The sequence below is a fragment of the Camelus ferus genome, chromosome 12 (assembly GCF_009834535.1).
Source record: "Camelus ferus isolate YT-003-E chromosome 12, BCGSAC_Cfer_1.0, whole genome shotgun sequence".
NCBI lineage: Eukaryota > Metazoa > Chordata > Mammalia > Artiodactyla > Camelidae > Camelus > Camelus ferus.
Genome location: NC_045707.1, coordinates 43,252,194 through 43,273,428, shown reverse-complemented (window position 1 = coordinate 43,273,428; position 21,235 = coordinate 43,252,194). Strand labels below are relative to the sequence as shown.

Here is a 21,235-nt window from a genome sequence, read left to right as displayed (position 1 = left end):
GTTGTCCATTTGAAGACTATGTGCCTTGGTGTGTTCCTCTTTGAGTTGATTCTGTGTGGTACTCTTTGCACTTCCAGGACTTGAGTGACTGTTTCTTTTCCCAAGTTGGGGAAGTTTTTGGTTATTTTCTTTCCAAAAATTTTCTCAGGTCCTTTCTCTCTCTCTTTTCTCTTTCTGGGACCCCTATAATGTGAGTATTAGTGCACTTCATGTTGTCCCAGAGTCCTCTTAAACTATTTTCATTCCTTTTTATTTATTTTTTCTTTTTTTCTGTTCTGAAGTAGTGATTTCCACTAACCCATCTTCTACCTCACTGATCCATTTTTCTGCCTCATTCAGTCTATTCTTGGCTCCTTCTAGTGTATTGCTCATTTCAGTGATTTTATTCTTCAACTCTGTTTGGGTATTCTTTATATTTTCCAACTTTTTGCAAAAACTTCACTCTTTGCATCTATACTCCTTGAGTTCTCTGAACATTTTGGCCATCATTACTTTAAACTCTTTCTCAGATATTTATCATATCTCCTCATCACTTATTTCTTCCTCTGAGATTTTATCTTGTGCCTTGGCCTGGGAGATATTCCTTTGCCGCCTCATATCGTCTATCTTTCTATGTGTTTCTGGATTCCTTACATAGGCTTTGGGATTATTATTTTCTTATTTCTAGTATCTGCCCCTGGTGGATGAGGCTGGACTAGAGGCTTATGTAGGTTTCCTGGCTGGAGGAGCCAGTGCCTGCCCACTGCTGGGTGAAGCTTGGTCCTGGACCTCTGGATGTGTTTAGAGGCCTTTGTGGCTTAGGAAGTCTGCTGATGGGTGTGGCTGTGTTCCCACCCTGTATGTTGTTTGGCCTGAGGCTTCCCTACAGGCTGTTGGGTGGGTCTAGGTCTTGATTCTAATGATCCAATCAAGTTGTCAAGCCTCTAGGAAAGCTCATGTAGATTAACACTCCTGGAATGTCTGTTGTCAGTTTTTATGTCCCCTGAGTGAGCCACAGCCATCCCCCAGATCCCTAGAAGACCTTCCAAATCCAGCAGGCAGGTCTGGCTCAGGTTCCTATGAAATCACTGCCTCTGCCCTTGGACCTGGTGCACATGAGTTTCCGTGTACGCTTCTCAAGTGAATGGAGTCTCCGTTTCCCCCTGTCCTGTGAGGCTCCTGGAGCCAAGCCCCACTGGCCTTCAAAATCAGATGTCCTAGGGTCTTCTTCTCTCCCCAGTGCCGGGACCCGAGCTGGGGAGCCTGACGTGGGCTTAGAGCTGTCACTCCTGTGGGAGGGCCTCTGCTACTTAACAGATCTTCAGCTTGTGGGTCACCCTCCCAGGGAGTATGAGGCCCAGTTATATCGCGAGCACGCCTCTCCTACCGTCCTGTTGTGGTTCCCTCTTTATGTTTCCAGTTGCAGAAGATCTTTTGTGCTAAGTCCCAGTCTTTTTCCGATGGTTGTTTGGCCTTCAGTTGTGGTTTTGTTGTATTCGCAAGGAGAGGCGAGCTCATGGTCCTACCAGTCAGCCATCTTGACTGGAACTCCCCTTTCCATCTGTTTATGTCACTTTCAATTTCTTTCATCAGTGCCTTATAGTTTTTGGAGTACAGGTCCTTTGCCTCCTTGGGTAGATTTATTCCTAGGTATTTTATTCTTTTTGGTGTGATGATAATGAGATTGTTTCCTTAATTTCTTTTTCTGCTATTTTGTTGTTAATATATAGAAATGCAACTGATTTCGATATATTAATTTTGTATCCTGCAACTTTACCAAATTCATTGACGAGCTCTAGTAGTTTTCTGATTGGTTCTTTAGTGTTTTCTATGTATAGTATGTCATCTGTGAACAGTGACAGTTTTACTTCTTTTCCAATTTGGATTCCCTTTATTTCTTTTTCTTCTGTGATTACTGTGGCTAAGACTTCCAAAGCTGTGTTGCATAAAAATGGCAAGAGTGGGCATTCCTTGTCTTACTCCTGATCTTAGAGGAAATGCTTTCAGCTTTTCATCATCAAATATGTTAGCTGTGGGTTTGTCATATATGGCCTTTTTTATGTTGAGGTATGTTCTATCTGTGCCCACTATCTGGAGAGTTTTTATCATAAATTGATGTTGAATTTTTATCAAAAACTTCTGCATCTGTTGAGATGATTGTATGGTTTTTATTTGTTAATGTGGTGTATTGCATTGATTGATTTGCAGATATTGAAAAAATCCTTGCATCCCTGGGATTAATTCTACTTGATCATAGTATATGATCCTTTTAATGCATTGTTGGAGACAGTTTGCTAGTATTTTTTTTGAGGATTTTTGCATCTATATGCATAAGTGATACTGGCCTGTAATTTTCTTTTTTGTTTGATATCTTTGGTTTTGGTATCAGGGTGATGGTGGCCTCATAGAATGAGTTTGGGAGTGTTCCTTCCTCTGCAATTTTTTGGAATAGTTTCAGAAGGATAGATATTAACTCTTCTCTATATGTTTGGTAGAATTTGCCTGTGAAGCCATCTGATCCTGGACTTTTGTTTTTTGGGAGTTTTTTAAATTACTGATTCAATTTCAGTACTGGTAATTGGTCTATTCATATATTCTATTTCTTCCTGAATCAGTCTTGGCAAATTGTACCTAAGAAATTGTCCATTTCTTCTAGGTTGTCCTTTTTATTGGCATGTAGTTGCTCATAGTAACCTCTTATGATCCCTTGTATTTTTGTGGTGTCGGTAGTGACTTCACCTTTTTCATTTCTGATTTTATTAATTTGGGCCCTCTCCCTTTTTTTCTTGATGAGTCTGACTACAGATTTATCAATTTTGTTTATCTTTTCAAAAAATCAGCTTTTAGTTTCATTGATCTTTTCTATTGCTTCTTTAGTGTCTATTTCATTAATTTGTGCTCTGATCTTTATGATTTCACCTACTAACTTTGGATTTTGTTTGTTCTTCATTCTCTATCTGCTTTAGGTGTAAGTTTAGGTTGTTCACTTGAGGTTGTATAGCTTGTATAGCTATACACTTGCCCCTGAAAACTGCTTTTGTCCAAGAGGTTTTGGATTGTTGTGGTTCATTTTCATTTCTCTCGAAGTATTTTTTGATTTCCTCTTTGATTTCTTCTTCATTGGTTGTTTGGTAGCATATTGTTTAGCTCCCACGTGTTTGCAGTTTTTACAGTTTTTTTCTTGTAGTTGATTTCTAACCTCTTAGCATTGTGGTCAACAAAGATGCTTGGTATGATTTCAGTTTTCTTAAATTTACTGAGGCTTGCTTTGTGGGCCAACATGTGGTCGATTCTGGAGAATCTTCCATGTGCGCTTGAAAAGAATCTGTATTCTGTTGGTTTCGGATGGAATGCTCTATGGATATCAGTTAAGTCCATAGGGTCTAATGTGTCATTTAGGACCTATATTTCCTTAACTGATTTTCTGTCTGGATGATCTGTCCATTGATGTAAATGAGGCGTTTAGGTCCCCCACTATTATTGTGTTATTGTTGATTTCTCCTTTTATGTCTACTAACAATTGCTTTATATATTGAGGTGCTCCTATGTTGGTTACATATATATTTCACAATTGTTCTATCTTCGTCTTGGATTGATCCCTTGAGCATTATGTAGTGTCCTCCTTTGTCTCTTGTAACACGTCTTTATTTTAAAATCTATTTTGTCTGATATAAGTATTGCTACTCCAGCTTTCTTTTGGTTTCCATGTGCATGGAATATTTTTTTCCATCCTTCACTTGCAGCTTGAATGTGTCTCTAGGTCTGAAGTGGATTCTTGTAGACAGCATATATATGGTTCTTGTTTTTGTATCTACTTAGCCAGTCTGTGTCTTTTGGTTGGAGTGTTTAATCCATTTACATTTAAGGTAATTATCGATATGTGTGTTTTTACTGCCATTTTATTGTTTTGGGGTTTTTGTTGTAGGTGTTTTTTCCCTCTCTTCTTTTTCTTTTCTTTTCTTGTGGTTTGATGACTAGAGAGGTTCCTTTAACATTTGTTGTAAAGCAGGCTTGGTGGTGCTGAATTCTTTTAGCTTTTGTTTATCTGTGACGCTTTTGATTTCTCCATCAAATCAGAATGAGAGCCTTGCTGGATAGAGTATTCTTGGTTGTAAGCTTTTCCCTTTCATTATTTTAAGTATATTGTGCCACTCCCTTCTGGCTTGTAAAGTTTCTGCTGAAAAATCAGCTTATAGCCTTATGGGAATTCCCTTTTGTGTTATTTGTTATTTTTCTATTGCTGATTTTAATATTTTCTCCTTATCCTTAATTTTTGTCAGTTTGATTACTATATCCCTCCATGTATTCCTCTGGGTTAATCCTGTTTGGAACTCTCTGTGCTTCCTGGACTTGGGTACTGTTTCCTTTCCCAAATTAGGGAAGTTTTGGGTTATTATCTCTTTGAATATTTTCTCATATCCTTTCTCTCTTCTCTTTCTGGGACCCCGGTAATGCGAACATTAGTGCACTTCATGTTGTCCCAGAGTTCTCTTAAACTATCCTCATTTCTTTTCATTCTTTTTTCTTTTATCTGTTCTGCAGTAGTGATTTCCATTAATCTGTCTTCTGGCTCACTGATCTGTTCTTCTGCTTCGTTTAGTCTGTTCTTTGTTCTTCTAGTCTCTTACTCATTTCAGTAATTGTGTTCTTCAACTCTGGACATTCTTTATATTTTTTAATACTTCGCTAAAAATTTCTCTCTGTGCGTCTATACTCTTCTTGAGTTCTCTAGACGTCTTTGCTATCATTACTTTAAACTCTTTCTTGGATAAATTGCCTATCTCCTCATCACTAATTTTTTCTTCTTGGATTTTATCTCGTGCCTTGGCCTGAAAGATATTCCTCTACTGCGTCATATTGTTTAACTTTCTATTTGTATTTTTAGGTAGGTTAGTTATGTTTCTTGACCTTGGAGAAGTAGCCCTCTGTGGGAGATGTCCTGTGTGTCCCAGCAATACACTTTTCTTGTCACCCAAGGGCCAGCTTCCAGCTGGTCCCAGGGTAGAATCTGGCCTATTTGTGGATTCTTCCCATGAGCTTTGGGATTATTATTGTCTCATTTTTGGTATCTGCCCCCGTGGATGAGGTAGGACTAGAGGCTTATGCTGATTTCCTAGCAGGAAGTGCCTGCCCACTGCTGGGTGGAGTTTGTTTCTGGCCCTCTGGTGGACCTAGAGCGGGCCTAGGACCTACTGTGGGATCAGGAAGTCTGCTGGTGGGTGGGGCTGCGTTTCTACCCAATATGTTGTTTGGCCTGAGGCTTCCCAGCACTTAAGCCTGCAGGCTGTTGGGTGGGGCTTGGTCTTGGTGCTAATGATCTAAGCAAGATGTCAGGCTCCAAGAAAGCTCATGTAGATGAACAGTGCTCAAATGTCCACCACCAGCTTTTATGTCCCCAGGGTGGGCCACAGCTGCCCTTTACCTCCTCAGGAGACCTTCCAAAACCAGCAGGCAGGTCTGGTTCAGGTTCCTATGAAGTCACTGCCTCTGCCCTGGAACCTAGTGCACTTGAGATTCTGTATATGCTTCCCAAGAGAGTGTAGTCTTTGTTTCCCCCAGTCCCGTGGGGCCCCTGAAGTTAAGCCCTGCTGGCCTCCAAAACCAGATGTTCTGGAGACTCCTCCTCCCAATGCTGGAATGCTGGGCTGGGGAGCCTGTCATGGAGCTCAGAACTCTCACTCCTGTGGAAGGGCCTCTGCAACTTAATTATTCTTTAGCTTGTGGATTGCCCCCTCCGGGGGGTATGGGGCCCGATTACATAGCAAACATGCCCCTCCTACTGTCCTGCCGAGGTTCCCTCTTTATGTTTCCAGTTGAAGAGGACCTTTTTTGCTAGGTTCCAGGCTTTTTTCCTGATGATTGTTCAGTAGTCAGTTGTGGTTTTGTTGTAGTCATATGGAGAGATGACCTTGTGGTCCTACTACACCACCATCTTGACTGCTGGATCTTAACATTCTATTCTTGTTTCATGGATGCAATATCTTTTATTTTTTTGTGAGTACTAGTAATAGTTTTTTTTTTTAAGTTTTCATATTCCTGTATAGTTGCTATTTTTTCTGTTGGTTTGTTTTGGTTTATGCCTGAATTTTGGAGCTATATCTTAGTTGCTTGATTTTGGATATCTGCTCATACCTCAGAATGCAGCATTAAAAAACTGATAGGAAATTGTTAACTTATTTATTGTGGGTTTCCCTGTAGCATTATCTGGCTGTCATTTTTTGATGGTGAACTCCTAATGTCAGACTCTATAGATCTTTTGTTTTGATCTGGTAGGGTATTCAGAGAAAAATCTTCAGTCTCTTCCTGCAGGGTGCAATTCTGGCTGGCAAGTTCTGTGAAGATATCTTGATATGTCAACAATTGGAATATAGACTTTCTCTTTAAGTTCCCTATTTTCAGAAGTTCCCTGTTTTCACCCTGCTGTCAACTGTGTTGGGTGTAGAGTAACCCCCTTTTCATCAGCCAGAGTAGGGCACAGCAACCTGGATTGATTGCATAGTAGGGGAGGAGATTACAAGGGACTTTTCAATGATTCCTCCTGATTTAGCTTTGTCTTTATTGGATGGTACCAGGTACAACATTTTCTGAGCTTTTTAGGAGTTCTGTGGTGTGAATTGGGCCACTGCTTGGCTTTTTTCACTGCTGGCTCAGGATTCAAGTTTTAGGAGTCTTCTTATCATTTGTCTTTCTTCCTTCTAGCCTTTACAGTTTTGTTGCTGTTATCTCTTCCCCTGTTCTCCTTCACCTTGTGGATTGTGCCTAGAGAGAAAAATCCTTTTTACTTAACTGTGCTTAAAGCATGGGAATAATCTGTCTTTTCACTTAAAATGTATTTATTGATCATTTATTGAATACTTACTATCTGCCTGATTCTGTACTAGGCATTTGGTTTTTAAACACTAAAAAAAAAAAGAAAAAGGTACTGTTCCTGTCCTGAAGTTGTTCAGAATCCAGCTGGGGAGAAAGGTAAATAAAGACAAACCATAAAAATGGTAAAAGTGTGTGGAGGTGGCTCAGAGTAGGTGAGGGCTCTGCCAGGGATGGTGTGCAGGCCCCTGCTGCTGGCCCAGGCTGCATTTGTTCTCTCTTCTCGTCTTTACTTTCCCATTTTGTACTTTAGCTTACGCTGATCCCTTAGCCTGGACTCTAGGCCCTAGAGTGTTTCTCCTGTCTTTTTGGTATTGAAATTGTGTCCATCTTAAGTTGGTGTAAAGTAGGCTAATCTTCAGGGAGGAGAGTGCAGTGGCTGCCTCTGCCAAAAATGTCCCCTCCATCCCACAGCATTGGTGAAGCATTCTCACTGTGCTGTGTCTTCTCCTCTCAAATGCCCCATCTGACATATCTTGTGTTTGAGTCATTTATGTGCTTGTCTTACCTCCTTTACTGACCTGTAAACTCCTTGAGAGTAGTGTCTATATCTGATTCATTTATATAATCTCAAAGTGACTAGTATAGTGGTTAATAAAATGTGTTCAGGATGATAAACCATTGCTGTGTCCTTTCAAATCAAATTTAGACTTCTCCAAACTGAAAAGGAAAAAATTTTAAAAGTCTTCAGGGATAGGATTTTGATTTCATGTGTATCAGAATGTGATTGTAGAGCACAGAGTGCTAGCAGCAGGGGACAAACATTACTGCACTCTTGGTGGGAACTGCTGTGTTTGTGGCAGCTTTCCCACAGTGCTATTAAGCCAGTATTGTTGGCTGGTTCGCAGTGATAGAGTGGCATGTAGTAAGGAGAGGTCCTGCAAAATGATGCTGGATAACAGCATTTCAAGGTCAAAGTCTTCTGAAACTTTTATCTTCTGAGAAGATGAAGAACTGTAAAATTATTTCCTGCCCCAAATGGCTCTGTAATTTTCTAAGGGTTTGATACCATATCATGTTGATAAGCATGTGGTTTTTATAGGCCCTGATGATAAACTGTTTCAAAATGCGACTTTTATTTAAAAATTGCCATTTAAACCACACAAGGGCCAGGGTGCACATGGGATCTGGATATAGTGCAGTGACTTGCTGAAAATGAAACGCTGGTGTTTACTTGGTCTCTTGTTATGTGGAATTTCATCACTCCTTGAATAGGAGCCTGAAGTCAGGTCCACATGCAGAAGATACGGTTTTAGGGATGTGGTGAAATTAGGTTGTGTTAGTTTTCTTTCTTAAATTCAGGCAATGGAGTTACTTTGTTTTTCGTGATAAGAGGGAAACAAGAGTGTGATTTTTCATATATTCTGGCTGATGTGACTGAAGCTTCTGGTGCTAATGTTTAGGTTTTTGTTGTTTTTTCTCTTTAGTCTCAAGAAAGGCTAACTGTTTTAGATATCTCTTTTACTTCTTCCAATTTATCCACACTTGTTGTAAGGGGAAAAGTTTTAGTTTTGGCTGTATTTCTATTGTATATAATACTTTTCTAAACTTGAGAGATTTAAAAATGTGTCTGGCCAGTCAAATTGGATTTTACCCTTGGAGCTGTGCTTTGGAAGCTCAGTGAAAGCCTGATTAACAGCTTTTTTTCAATCCTTGTCCAATCTTTGGTCTGTATATGACAGCCATTATCATTCTGTGACGCTGGGACACTGCTCAAGGCCCAGGAGAGTGAAGATGGATCTTATTGAAGGCCTTTGTCTTTTGGGCTTCTGAGACGGCTCTATTTGTGAAGTTTATTTAGTCTTTTGTACCCCATTCCTCAGGATCCAGTTGTTTTAGAGTCCTTTCTGGCCTCACCAAGCACACAGTGTCTTGCTTCCTTTTAGCATATTTATTTTCTATTTTCAGGAACTTCCTTATGTCTCTGGATACTCTGCTAGGTTATAACTGAACTGGGTCCTGTGTAGTGTCCGTGCTGTGCATACAGTAGATGTGAAGCAAACCTCATGCCTGGCACAGCAGAGGGCAGCAGTAGCAAGTCGTGAGTCTCTTTGTCACACCTTCCTTCTTCCACGCTCATACTTACTGTCAACGCCTAATCTTTAGCCTCCTCCACACCATGCAAGGCTATTTTAACATTTTATGTCGTTCTACATTCTGCATTCAGCATTTTGGGCAGGGCTTTTAATTTTTTTTTTCTAGGAAGGTGCTGAATGAAACTGGAACACTAAATTTTAAAACCTTGTAAAAAGTTATGCATAATTAAAAATAATTCATTAGATGAAGTGAATAATTTGTGTGATATTTAGTCCAAGTGGAATTCCAGAAGCGTGATTTGAGATTAAAACAAACTAAAACATTTTTTTATTTTTGTCATTTGAAGCTTTGGGATGTGAAATCAGCAAACGAGAGGAAAAGCATTAATGTGAAGCACTTCTTCCTAAATTCAGAGGAACCTCAAGAGGATATGGAAGTGATAGTGAAATGCTGTTCGTGGTCTGCTGATGGTGCTAGGATAATGGTGGCAGCAAAAAATAAAGTCTTTGTAAGTACTGGTATTTTAAAAAGCCAAATTTAATGTAATTTAAGGAAAATTAATACATCTTTTGACTTTTGCATTTTACATTATTTATTGATATAACATATAGCTGTATGATTTTGGGTAGTCTCCCTAACCTCCCATAGAACTGTGCTTCAGGGAATGTTGATAGACCTTGTGGGAAAAGGTCTCCATGGTCACACAGATTTGGGAAATGTTATATATTACTTTCCCCCGGTAGAGGCACTTCAGTGTGTACTATATTTAAGACCTTCAGAAGTTCCACAAGAAAGGAACAATTTGTTGTTTAACCAGTGTTTCTCAGATTTATCTAAAACATGGATGGAATACTTTCTGCATCACATTTCCCTCCCCCATGATTTGGAATACATTAGTTTTAGTGATTTTCAAAGTCCTTTTTTATCCCTTAAATTTTATGATTTGTTGACTGATAGAAATACCCATCAACAGCTGAAGAAGATCCTGAAATTTCTATGAAATAAATTAGGAAGATAATGCAAAAGAAAGTAAATGACTTCCTCTTTTTTCAATTCTACTAATAGTTTTCATTTGTAGTGTTCAGAGTGCTGTCACATCTAATTTATTTTGATATAAATATCCAAGTGACGCAGCAGATTGCAGTAGCCCTCTGATAATAATGAGGCAGCCGAGGTTCAGAGCCGCCAAATAATGTGTCCAAAGTTGCACTGTGATTGGAGAGCCAGGTCTTCTGTTTTATGGCTCAGTGCCATTCCATTCTAACAGTAATTTGAAAGACTGGAATAAGAGATGTTACAGTTTTATTTTATTTTCAGCTTTGTTTAGGTATAACTGACAAAATTATAAGATATTTAAAGTGTATATTGAGATGATTTGATATTATGCATATATTGTGAAGGGACTCCCTCCATTGAGGTAATTTACACTTGTCACCTCACATGTTTACTTTTTTTCCTTTCCTTTTTTTTTTTTTTTGGTGAAAACATTTAAGTTCTACTCTCAGCAAATTTCAAGTGTACAGTGTAGTGTTACTAACTATAGTTGCTATGTTATACAGTAGATCCTCAGACCTTATTCGTCTTATAATAGTGTGTCTATGTCCTTTTACCGACTGCTCCCTGTTTCCCCCACCCAAGATATTACACTTTTAAAGAACACAATGGAAATATACCTATAGTTATGTAAAAACTGAGGGGCCATTTATATTATTATTATTATTGATCTAGTAGTTATGACCCTTGGATCTTGGTTGCTTATAGGCTTTTACCCCTGTAGCAGGAAACTAAGGAAAAATACCTCCTTTTGTCTTAAGTTTGTTAAAGTCTATAAGAACAGAAAGGAACCACTGCATTTACAAGATTTAAAGATTAAAAAAAAATTTTTTTTTCGTAAAATATATACATGTAAAATTTGCAATTTTAACCTTTTAAAAATACACAATTCAGTCACATTGATTACATTCATAGTGTGCAACTATCACCACTTTTCCAAGACTTTCTCGTCATCCCAAACAGAAACACAGTAAGCAGTATGTAGTAACTACCATTCCCCTCTCCTCAGCCCCTAGTAACCACTAATCTGAACTATGAATTTGTCTTTTGTAGATATTTCATATAAGTAGAATCATACAACATTGGTCCTTTTGTACCTGGCTTATTTCATTTAGCATAATATTTTCAAGGTTCATTCATGTTGTACCATGTGTTAGAACTCCATTTCTTTTTATGACTGGATAATAATCTGTTACATGGATATACCATCTTTTGTTTAATCATTCATCTATTGTTGAGTTGTTTTCACCCTTTGGCTCTTGTGAATAATATCACAAGAGCATTGATATACAGATATCTGTTTGAGTCCCTGCTTTCAGGTTTTTGTGTGTATATAGTTGGAGTGGCATTTCTGGGTTGTATGATCACTTTATATTGGGCTTTTTGAGGAACCACCAAACTTTTTTATGGTGGCTGCACCATGTACTAGTCCCATGAGCAGTGTACAAAGATTCCAATTTCTTCACATCCTTGCCAGAACTTGTTTTTTCCATTTTCTTGGTTATAAGCATCATATTAGGTGTGAAGAAGTACCTCACTGTGGTTTGGTTTGCATTTCCCTAATGACTAACGATGTTGAGCAAAATTTGAACATTTAAAAATATCTTTTCTAGTGAGAGAGGAAAATAATTTTATATTGCATGAAATGCTTTCCTGTTTTAAAAATCTGTAAACCAGCTCTTTAAAGCTACTAAGATCACCCTTAGCTACGTATAGATTCCAGTTTCTTACTCTTTGGTCTCTCTATTCTTTTCTTATTATTTCTTTCCAACTCTTTTGTGTTATTAGCCCACTCCTATTGTTAGGTCTTTTCTTTTTGCTACCCAATAATTGGGACAGCTGCCTATTCCATACTTGCCAAGCTTCATCTATCATTCTCAGCGACTAATTTTTAAGAACGACTCGTCCTGGGAAGTGTTTAAGTATGATTTCCTGTTCTTTCTTATTGCCCCCTGATGCTGTGCTGCTTACCATCTGCATCTGCTCGTAGAGCTGTGCATTCGCAAAACATTTTCATGGTTCCCACTGGAAGCTGCTTTTTTTCTTTTCCTCTCTTTCTAAAGACTGTGTTTCAGTCTTAAATCACTATACTGTATATTGGTATAAATGTTTTTATCATTTGGCAAAAACTTTGAAGAGTATATTCAGCATTTAAAAATCTTTCAAAAATTGAAATGAAGTTTGACTTATTAAAAAAAGTTATTTTATGGGTTCAAAAATGGGAAAATGATTGATAATGGAGTACTTTGGTAGCTCTGAACAGAAGTAGAAATGATCAAACTAATTTCATTTTAGCAAGCCTCTGCTCCATATGGTTTTGATCATCTTCATTGATGAGAATGCATTTTCTCTTTTGAATAAACAAGCACTAGGGAGAACTAGTTTGTATATTAATTTGACTAGTCCATTCATTTATTCACAAAGGTTTTATTTCTCTCTAGGTCAGCTTGATAGACTATCTGTGTTAAATTTTGCTTTACAAGAAACATGTTTCAAGATAAGCAGTATTTAAAAAGCATTTGTGTATTAATTTATATCTTTCATAATTGACAGTAATTATGTCAATTATCAGTAATCGTAGTATTTTTTTTTAAGACTTACACTTTATATTTGAAATGGGAGGGTATTCTTTTAGAGAGAAATTTTGATTTACTTTGGGTATAGCTTACCTTTCAAAATATTTTAATTTTATAGACAACTGTTTTATGTTGACAGCTTTTCGACATTCATACCAGTGGCCTTTTGGCAGAAATCCACACAGGCCATCATAGCACTGTCCAGTACTGTGACTTCTCTCCCCATAACCATTTGGCATTGGTGGCTTTGTCCCAGTACTGTGTGGAGGTGAGTAGTTGAATTTACTCTATGTGAAGTCTGGGTCTCCAGATGGTACAAGGATGACAGAAAATGGACTACTTAAATCATTAACTGCTGAGGGTGTTTGCTTAAGAAAGTATAGTGTTTTTTTCATAGCATGATGACCTTTAGCTTTAGGATATTAAGCCAGATAGCCAGATTTATTGCTTTAACAGTGACTGAACACTTGGTTAGACAGTATGGCAGAGGATAACAGTATCATTCACCAAGCATTTATTGAATGGCCAGAATGGGCCAAGGTCTGGGGAAACAGTGGAATGACTCTTGGTTTCCTAGGTAGGAACATGCATCTCTTAAATGTAAGGCTAGACTCTTCTGTACAAGAAATGATGAGAAATGAGTCCAGTTCAGATTTCTTAGATCATTGAGAAGGATAAGATGGAAATTAAATTTATAATTGATTAACCTGAGATTTTCATTGCTAAGCACTGATGAGTAAAATGATTTCTCATTTATATTTAACTTTGCCCTTAACCTGATAGATTTTATATTTAATGTCTATACCTAACTGGTTCTGGAAGAATTCCATCCAGTGAATTGCTGTATTTTTTTTTTCAAAAAGCAATATATTTCCTGATATTTTTTTCTCTGAAGATGCATTAGTTTTTCCAAACTTTGTTACTACTCATTCCTTGAGTGGGTCTTACCACCAAGTGATTTGAAGCCCCTTGTGATCGCAGTCCAAAAAGATGAATGTGGGCCTTTATTTTGAAAATAGGGGAATTCACTTAGTTCTCAGGCTCCCTTCAAAGGAAGCTTGACTACTGCAAACACTTCTTCAGTGTTCTGTGCCTATTTCAGTGATTTTTAGTGAGTTTGCTAACCTTGCCCCTTACTGTGAAGATGTTGGGGGAGAGTGACTGAGCTATATAGCCCTTTAGCATGGAGGTACAGATGAGATTGAGTTAATGAGCTCTGTAAGCTCCTCCTGATTCTAAGTACAGCAGTGCAACTAACACTGAAGAACGTCCCTGCTGAGAGTCTTCCCATTGGAAGCAGAGGCAGTGAGTGTGAACAAGCTCCAGTCCTGTTTGAAACACTGGGGAGGAATAGGTGCTGTGGGCAGTGTTCTCTTCAGCAGAGGCCTTGAAAGGCACAGAGCTACTAGGAGATCTTGCGCCTTACCAGTAGATGCTCAAGGCAGGTGTGGTTGGAAATTTCCCCTTCTTTGGTTTTGCCTAGATTTTAGGAGGAGTGAAGGAGCAACCCTTCTAGCCTTTCCTGTCGCTTCTAAAATACTTACTGTCTGCTATTCTTAAAAAATCTCTGGAAACATTACCTTTCTTCTGGAAATACTGGGACTTGGTTTTGGAGGCTCTGAGTGACAAATGATGAGAGAGAACAAGAAGGGGAGAGGAGGAAGGATTTTTCAAGGGAGATTTTTCAGTTGTGGAACCACTTTCATTTCTAGCCTTTAGCTCTCTATGTGCCAGATTGGACTCTAGAGATAAGGCAGAGAAAATTTCACATAATTAATTTGTAACTGTAGAAGTCAGTGATTGAAAACCACTGGGCATGTGATGAAGTACTTGTTTTGTCCATGCTAGTTTTGAAATCATAAAGTAGGCCTGTAATTCAGAGTGTCATGAGAGGAACTCAGGCACATATGGTACTTCATTAGACTGGAATATATTTGAGTAATTTACAGCAGAGCTCAGGACAAAATACTGCCAGGCTGGTGGCAGACATTGACAATTAAGCATGAATAACAGGAGAAGTGTGTACATGTACAATTAATATATTCATTTATCATAGTGTTTTACAATCAGTTGAAGTAAGAATTAGATGACAATGGAAAAGAGTCTGAATATGGAAGCTGCTTATGTTCATCCTATTATTTTTTTTAGATTGATTTTTTAAAAATAGCTGAAATGTTTGCATGATTCCAAATCAAAGCATTATAGTGAATTATATTCGGGGAAGTCTTACTTCCATCCATTCCCTGTCCCCTCCACTGTCCTACCCTATCTCCTGTAGGTAACCATTTTTGTTTTAACATTCCAATGTTTCTTTTTGCATATATAAGCAGATATCTATATTTATAACATATATACATATATATCCATCTATATATATCATAGCTGTATCCATTTCTGTATTCACATACTTATTTTTCATCTCATTTAATATAATTTGTGTGTAAATGCTATGATATACTCTTCTGCAGAAATATATATATACTACTCTTAGTTCTTTTGTGTATAAGCACATCCCAGGGACTAGTCATTATCGGGGTGTTTTTTCTCATTACTTTTTTTTTTTGTATATGTATTTTTTAATTGAAGTATAGTCAGTTTACAGTGTTGTGTCAATTTCTGGTGTACAGCATAATGCTTCAGTCATACAGGAACATACCTATATTCGTTTTCATATTCCTTTTCACTGTAAGTTACCACAAGATACTGAATATAGTTCCCTGTGCTATACAGTATAAACTTGTTGTTTATCTATTTTATGTGTATTAATATCTGCAAATCTTGAACTCCCAGTGTATCCCTTCCACCCCCTTCCCTCTTTTTCTTTAAATCAAAGTACAGTCAGTTACAATGTGTCAATTTCTGGTGTACAGCACAGTGTCCCAGTCATGCATATACATACATATATTCATTTTCATATTCTTTTTCATTAAAGATTATTATAGGATATTGAATATAGTTCCCTGTGCTATACAGAAGAAATTTTTTTAAAAATCTATTTTTATATGTAGTGGCTAACATTTGCAAATCTCAAACTCCCAAATTTATCCTTTCCAACCCCTTTCCCTGGTAACCGTAGGATTGTTTACTGTGTCTGCGAGTCTCATTACCTTTTACAGCTGCATGTTACCTCATTATGTGATTAATGCAGTTTATTCAGTCAGTTCCCTATTGATAGTCATTTGTGTTGTTTTTAGTTTTTTGCTGTTAAAAATGATGATGCCATGAATAATCCAAACAAGTTATTTTGTATTTTTGTTAGTGTATTTTTGGGCTATATTCATAGAAGTGGAATTTCTGGATCATTTTTGCTATTTTAAATATTCTTGATTTATTCAGAATGCATATGAATGTGATTTCCTGTGTGCTGTGTTTATTCTGTAGTTGTGGAATGTGGACTCATGTTTGAAAGTAGCTGACTGCAGAGGACATTTAAGTTGGGTTCATTGTGTGATGTTTTCTCCTGATGGATCATCGTTTTTGACGTCTTCTGATGACCAGACAATCAGGGTGAGAAATACTGAGGTTTTTCATTTTAAACGTTTAATGATGGCAAACTAAACCTCCTACAAACTAAGAAATTGATGGACAGTGTTAGGGGGAAGTAAAATAGCAAACTGCTGGATTCATACTTATCTTTGAAAAGTGCTATTAGGTGGACTATAACAGTCTCCCTCATTTAGTACATGGTCGTTGAGTGTTACCATGGGCCAGGTGCTGTAGAAGTCCAATGATTAAACTGTATTTTGGTTAATTTAAATATATTACATTTGATTCCTGAGAGTAACTTTTGACCCTTGCCTCTACTGTGAATTCCCATATCCAGTTACTTGCCAGTTCTGATGGATTCTACCTTTCCATTTTCTATCGTTTATTTCTGCTTTTCCATTTCAAGTTTAGGTGCTCATTGCCTGTTGCCTTTTTTGTATAAGTCTCTGTCACGAGTCTTCTTTCTTGGTTTTCTACATGCTGCTCTCAGGATATTTTCCTCATGTACAATACAGTCGTGTCATTTTTGCCCAGAAACAGATAGTCGCTCCCTTGCCAACCAAAGTAAATATGTACTCCTAGGTCTACCATTAAACTTCTCCACAGTACAGCCTATTCTGCACAAATCTGTCTTCTGTTTTATCCCTACAATGCACTGCTCACATTTCCCCAAATACCCTGTAGTTCCCAGCTTCTGTAGTTTTCCTTATGTGGTTTCTTATGTTTGGAATATTCTACTTCTCTGTATTTCTCCTTGTCAAAATCCTAACAATCCTGCAAATCCCCTTAAACTTTAGGTGAAGCCTTTCCTAGTATTTCATTTAGGGGCATGTCTCTTTCCTTTAAAGGCTTATAACTGTCATTTTCTTATGGTGCTTATCAGATTCTGCCTTGAATTTAAGTACAGAGTTAATTTACTCCTCACCTCTAATGCTCCACTACTCCTCCTTCTTGTTCACACATCTTAAATTATAAGCTCTTTGGGGCTGGGGACCCTGGTTTTTCCCTGTAGCATTTCATAACGGTGTTTTGTAGAAATTGTAGCTAAATTTTATTTAATATTTGCTGTAGACCAGACATTGGGCAAAGTACTGTGCATGTATTTATTTGCTAATTCTCATAACAGTCCTTTTTGCAACTGAGGAAACAGGCATAGGAAGGTTAAGTCAGTGCTATTTAAAGTGCCCATCTCAGTAAGCTTGAGCCAGAATGTAAATCAGTGAACTGCTTCCTTCATCAACAGTCTTTTCAAAAAAAAACAACTGTATCATAAGCATACTGTTAACAGCATGTTTGGTGATAACACTTGATTTATTTTCTGGTACAGGCTTTTCTTGGTATCAAATAGTTTGAGAAACAGCCAGAGGCCCTTATCTTTGAGTGTGCTGCCCAAAGTCACAACTTTTCAGTAGAACTGGAATTCATACTAAGGCATTTTGGTTCTAGCACCCATTGCTCTTAATAATAATTGCTTCTTACTATAGCATGTAATTAATAAATGTTTAATATTGAATTATAATCTAATTGAAAAATTTCTAGCATTATAGGCATTTGGAGTGTGAAATATGGTTGTATCTTGTTTTAAGACTAATACTTTAAATTACTTCAGAGGATGCAGTTATCTTATTTTAGTTTTTTAAATCTCTTGATCAGCTCTGGGAGACAAAGAAAGTATGTAAGAACTCTGCTATAGTGTTAAAGCAAGAAATAGATGTTGTGTTTCAAGAAAATGAAGTGATGGTTCTTGCAGTTGACAATATAAGACGTCTGCAAGTGAGTATTTTTTAGAAAACAGGTGGAAAAATTGTTTTGCTTGAATTCTCAATTCACAATTTTTCTTGTTTTTAGACTTGATCAGGCATAATTGTAAAGTATCTAACAGATGCTCAGTATGTATCATTGAGTAAATATGTGGGTCTTGAGCTGAGCCTCAGATATGCTAGTATATAGAATTAAATACTGTGGTACCTTGCCTCATCTCGTTCCTCTCCTGTTGGTATTTGAAAGACGGAACAAAAGCATGTGAGAGAATGAGGTGAGATAGTGAAGTGGAACTGGAGTGAAGAGGGAAGTGGAACAAAGGAGAGAGAAATAGAGGGGACATGCACATGTAAGGTATGAGCAGTAGCAAGAGCTCGAGACACACAGAGTAGGACAGAGCTTAACAAGTTCTACAGCTGCAAAGCTCAGCTTGACGTGGTAGAACAGTCACTGTTCACACAGGAGACCCAGGTACACATTCAATAATTTATCTCAAGATTTATTGTCAGCTAGTTCTGTGATGTTGAGTAAATTGTATCACTCCCTGAGCCTCACTTTCTTCCCCCAAAAAGGTCCTTTTTATTTTCAGAAATCTGTAAGTTGGTTTATAGGGTCAAGGTGGAATCCAAATTCAGGAGACAGATATTGGGGAGTAAATTGTCTATCTATGGAGTGTGGTAATTTCTCCTTGTCTGCTGTGTGGGTCAGAGTCAAGCTGTAGACACCTCTAAACGTGGCTTGTTCAGTATTTTACAAGCTTTACTATTGTCCATAATATGTTGATGAGGAGCTCCTAATGCCCTGTATTTCTATAGGATGAATTGAATGTGATTTCCTCATTACTGATTTTTAGCAGACTGATTCTTCCACTTTGGGTATTTTGACTAGAGTTTTCTTGCTTGTCAAGTTCAGTGCTTGTATTACCTTTGTTAAATTTGTGCAACCTTTCTTTAACAATTGTCATAACTGTGAGACTTAAAAAAGAACTCATCTGATTTCTTTTTATTCTATGTCATTGATTGTGGGAGAGTTTAGAGGATAGTTAAACTGACAAATAATAGTTCCATTTAAGTGAACATACATTTTTTAGTTATTACTTTAAAAATACAGAAATTGATTTTTGAGGGAAAGAAGATACTCACTTTTTAGTAGTTCAGTCTTCATTTTGAATGTCTCATAGATCAGAACATGCTGGGTAAAATTTTGTAAAGAAAAAGATGCTTGGATTGATAGACCCTATAATCTTTGTACCTGAAATGAAGATGACTGCTTATTTCATACTGAAAAATAATTCAAGACTTAGAGATTGTAATGCTTGGTTAGAGGTAGCTGACAATTGATTTAAGCTTGAGAAATATTTTCCCAGGTCATGTGTTTTAGTTGAGTGATAAGGCATTTCTTTTTTGTGGGATTTAAAAAAAATAATCATTAGCTTTGATACAGATTATGAAAATTGGTACTCTTAGTTTATGCCTTGCAAGTCCGGTCACACAAATTGTGCTAATGGGTCTTCTCCAGTGCCTCCTCTTCCCAAAAGAAAAAAGGAAGCAAGTAGTAATTTACACTGTTTCGTGAGTAATTTGGAGGATAGAAAATCCATTTTAATTTTAATTTGTCTTTTTATATAATGTTTGCCTTAGTCCTATTTCACCAACTCCCTTGAAAAATATCAGAAAAGTGTATTATCCAACGATAGCCCTATTCAGATGGGCTTTGTGAAGAATTGGGAAACTGGGCGTGGAGCTAGCTGTTGGACTACAAATCAGATATGTCTCAGGCGGTGTGCACAGCAGCTGCTTTTTAAACCTTCTAAAGCTTGTTTTATTTTATGAAAATGTATATGAACCACGAAAGTGAAATGAAATGAAAGTGTGAAATACTAAATGCGGCTGCTGAGAATAGAATAGGGCTTTGTTGTTCCCCTGGGAGCTCTTGCTGGTTATTTTCTGTTTTTTTTCCGTCGAAGTTTCTGTTCTATAGAACAAAAACTGCTCTTACAGTCTAATACCTGATTGTGCCTTATTTGTCATTAGCTCATTAATGGAAAAACAGGTCAGATTGATTATCTGACTGAAGCTCATGTTAGTTGCTGTTGCTTAAGTCCACATCTTCAGTACGTTGCATTCGGAGGCGAAGATGGAGCCATTCAGGTACTCAGTTTTCGTCTTTAGAGGCATCTGTGCAGTATAGTTTTTATTTAAAATTAATTATACACCTGACATTATAGACTTATACAGTCAAAAAGTCTTTCTATGATGTATTAGTCATTCTTTTGTTGGATTGAAAATAATCTTAGTCCTGTTGGTTGTGTTTTTTTCATATTGCGTTTACTATTCTTTCTCATACTTTTTGTCTTTCTATGTTCCTTATTCTCTACCCAGTTTCTTGCTGTTCTCCAAGTATATCAAACACTATCAGAGATTTAACTATGCAAAGAGCACTTTTTCCCTTTCTTAGAAACTGAGCCATTTAGGAGTGTAAGTTGTTTCCTTGTTGGTTACTTACCCGGTTCATTGGGAATATCAGCGCAGGGTTACCTTTGCTTTGCCTGTTGTACTGATCCTTGCTGTTCTACTTTTGGTATTAGAAGTATACCTGTTAACCACCTGAAATCCCTAGTTTATCAAATAAGAACAAATAAATAAAAATAAAATCAGGTTGTAAGGAAAAAAGTATAATAAAAATCATTTTGGATAAAAATGATTTAATCACAAGTGAACTTCATCACAAAAGCACATTTTCTCCAGCCACATAGTAGTTTTTCAAAGAACATTGGTTCCTTTTCTCACCACTTCTCACTCAAGCTTTTTGGAATTATTTAATTTGTTTATTATGGCACTAACCACTTTTTTTTTTTTTTTTTTTACTTTCGATTCATTGTCATAAGGAATTAAACAAATATTCTCCAGTTCATATTATCTCACAAAGAGGAGACTATATATATATATTTTGGGGGGTTTTTTCCATTCAGTTTTACTGAGATATAATTGACATATAGCTCTATATAAATTTACAACATAATTATTTGACTTAACATCCTGAAATGACTATCACAATAAGTTTAGTGAACATCATCTCATATAGATACATAATTAAAGAAATAGAACATATTTTTTCTTTTGATGGGAACTTTTAGGATTTATTCTGAACAAATTTCGTATATAATATACAGTGTGTTGTACATTACATCCCTACTATATTTGGTACTGTGTACTTTTTTGGTATGAGTTAATTTGAAAGTCTTTTTGATATAGCCCTTTGAGTTCTTTTTTACTTTATTATCTCTGCATTTGGCATATTAATCTTTAGGCCTTTTAAGTCCCCTCAGTGCACTGCCTTGCAGCCTGCTCATACCCTCTTTTCCTTTACCTGTCTCCTTCACCATCCTTTATCTTTTCTTGTCTCTGTGTTGTTTTATAAAGAGCTTGCATTGTCTTTCATCCAGGATTGTTTTCTTTCTTCCTTCTCATCCATCT

The 21,235-nt window shown here is 37.1% G+C and overlaps 1 protein-coding gene across 11 annotated transcripts in view; it reads left to right on the top strand.

Moving 5' to 3' along the window:
• Nucleotides 1-21,235, top strand: part of APAF1 (apoptotic peptidase activating factor 1) — a 116,447-nt gene that overhangs the window by 37,584 nt on the left and 57,628 nt on the right. For 10 of the 11 annotated variants that reach the window (XR_004324708.1, XR_004324705.1, XR_004324706.1 and 7 more), the window contains 5 exons: nt 9,230-9,391; nt 12,652-12,780; nt 15,894-16,019; nt 17,652-17,771; nt 19,793-19,909. Coding sequence is in view for 6 of the 11 variants with exons in the window: in XM_032493572.1 (XP_032349463.1) it covers nt 9,230-9,391; nt 12,652-12,780; nt 15,894-16,019; nt 17,652-17,771; nt 19,793-19,909 (654 nt within the window). In the remaining 5 variants the exon portion in view is untranslated. The remainder of the gene's footprint in view (nt 1-9,229; nt 9,392-12,651; nt 12,781-15,893; nt 16,020-17,651; nt 17,772-19,792; nt 19,910-21,235) is intronic. The other variant, XM_032493575.1, reaches the window with a different exon arrangement.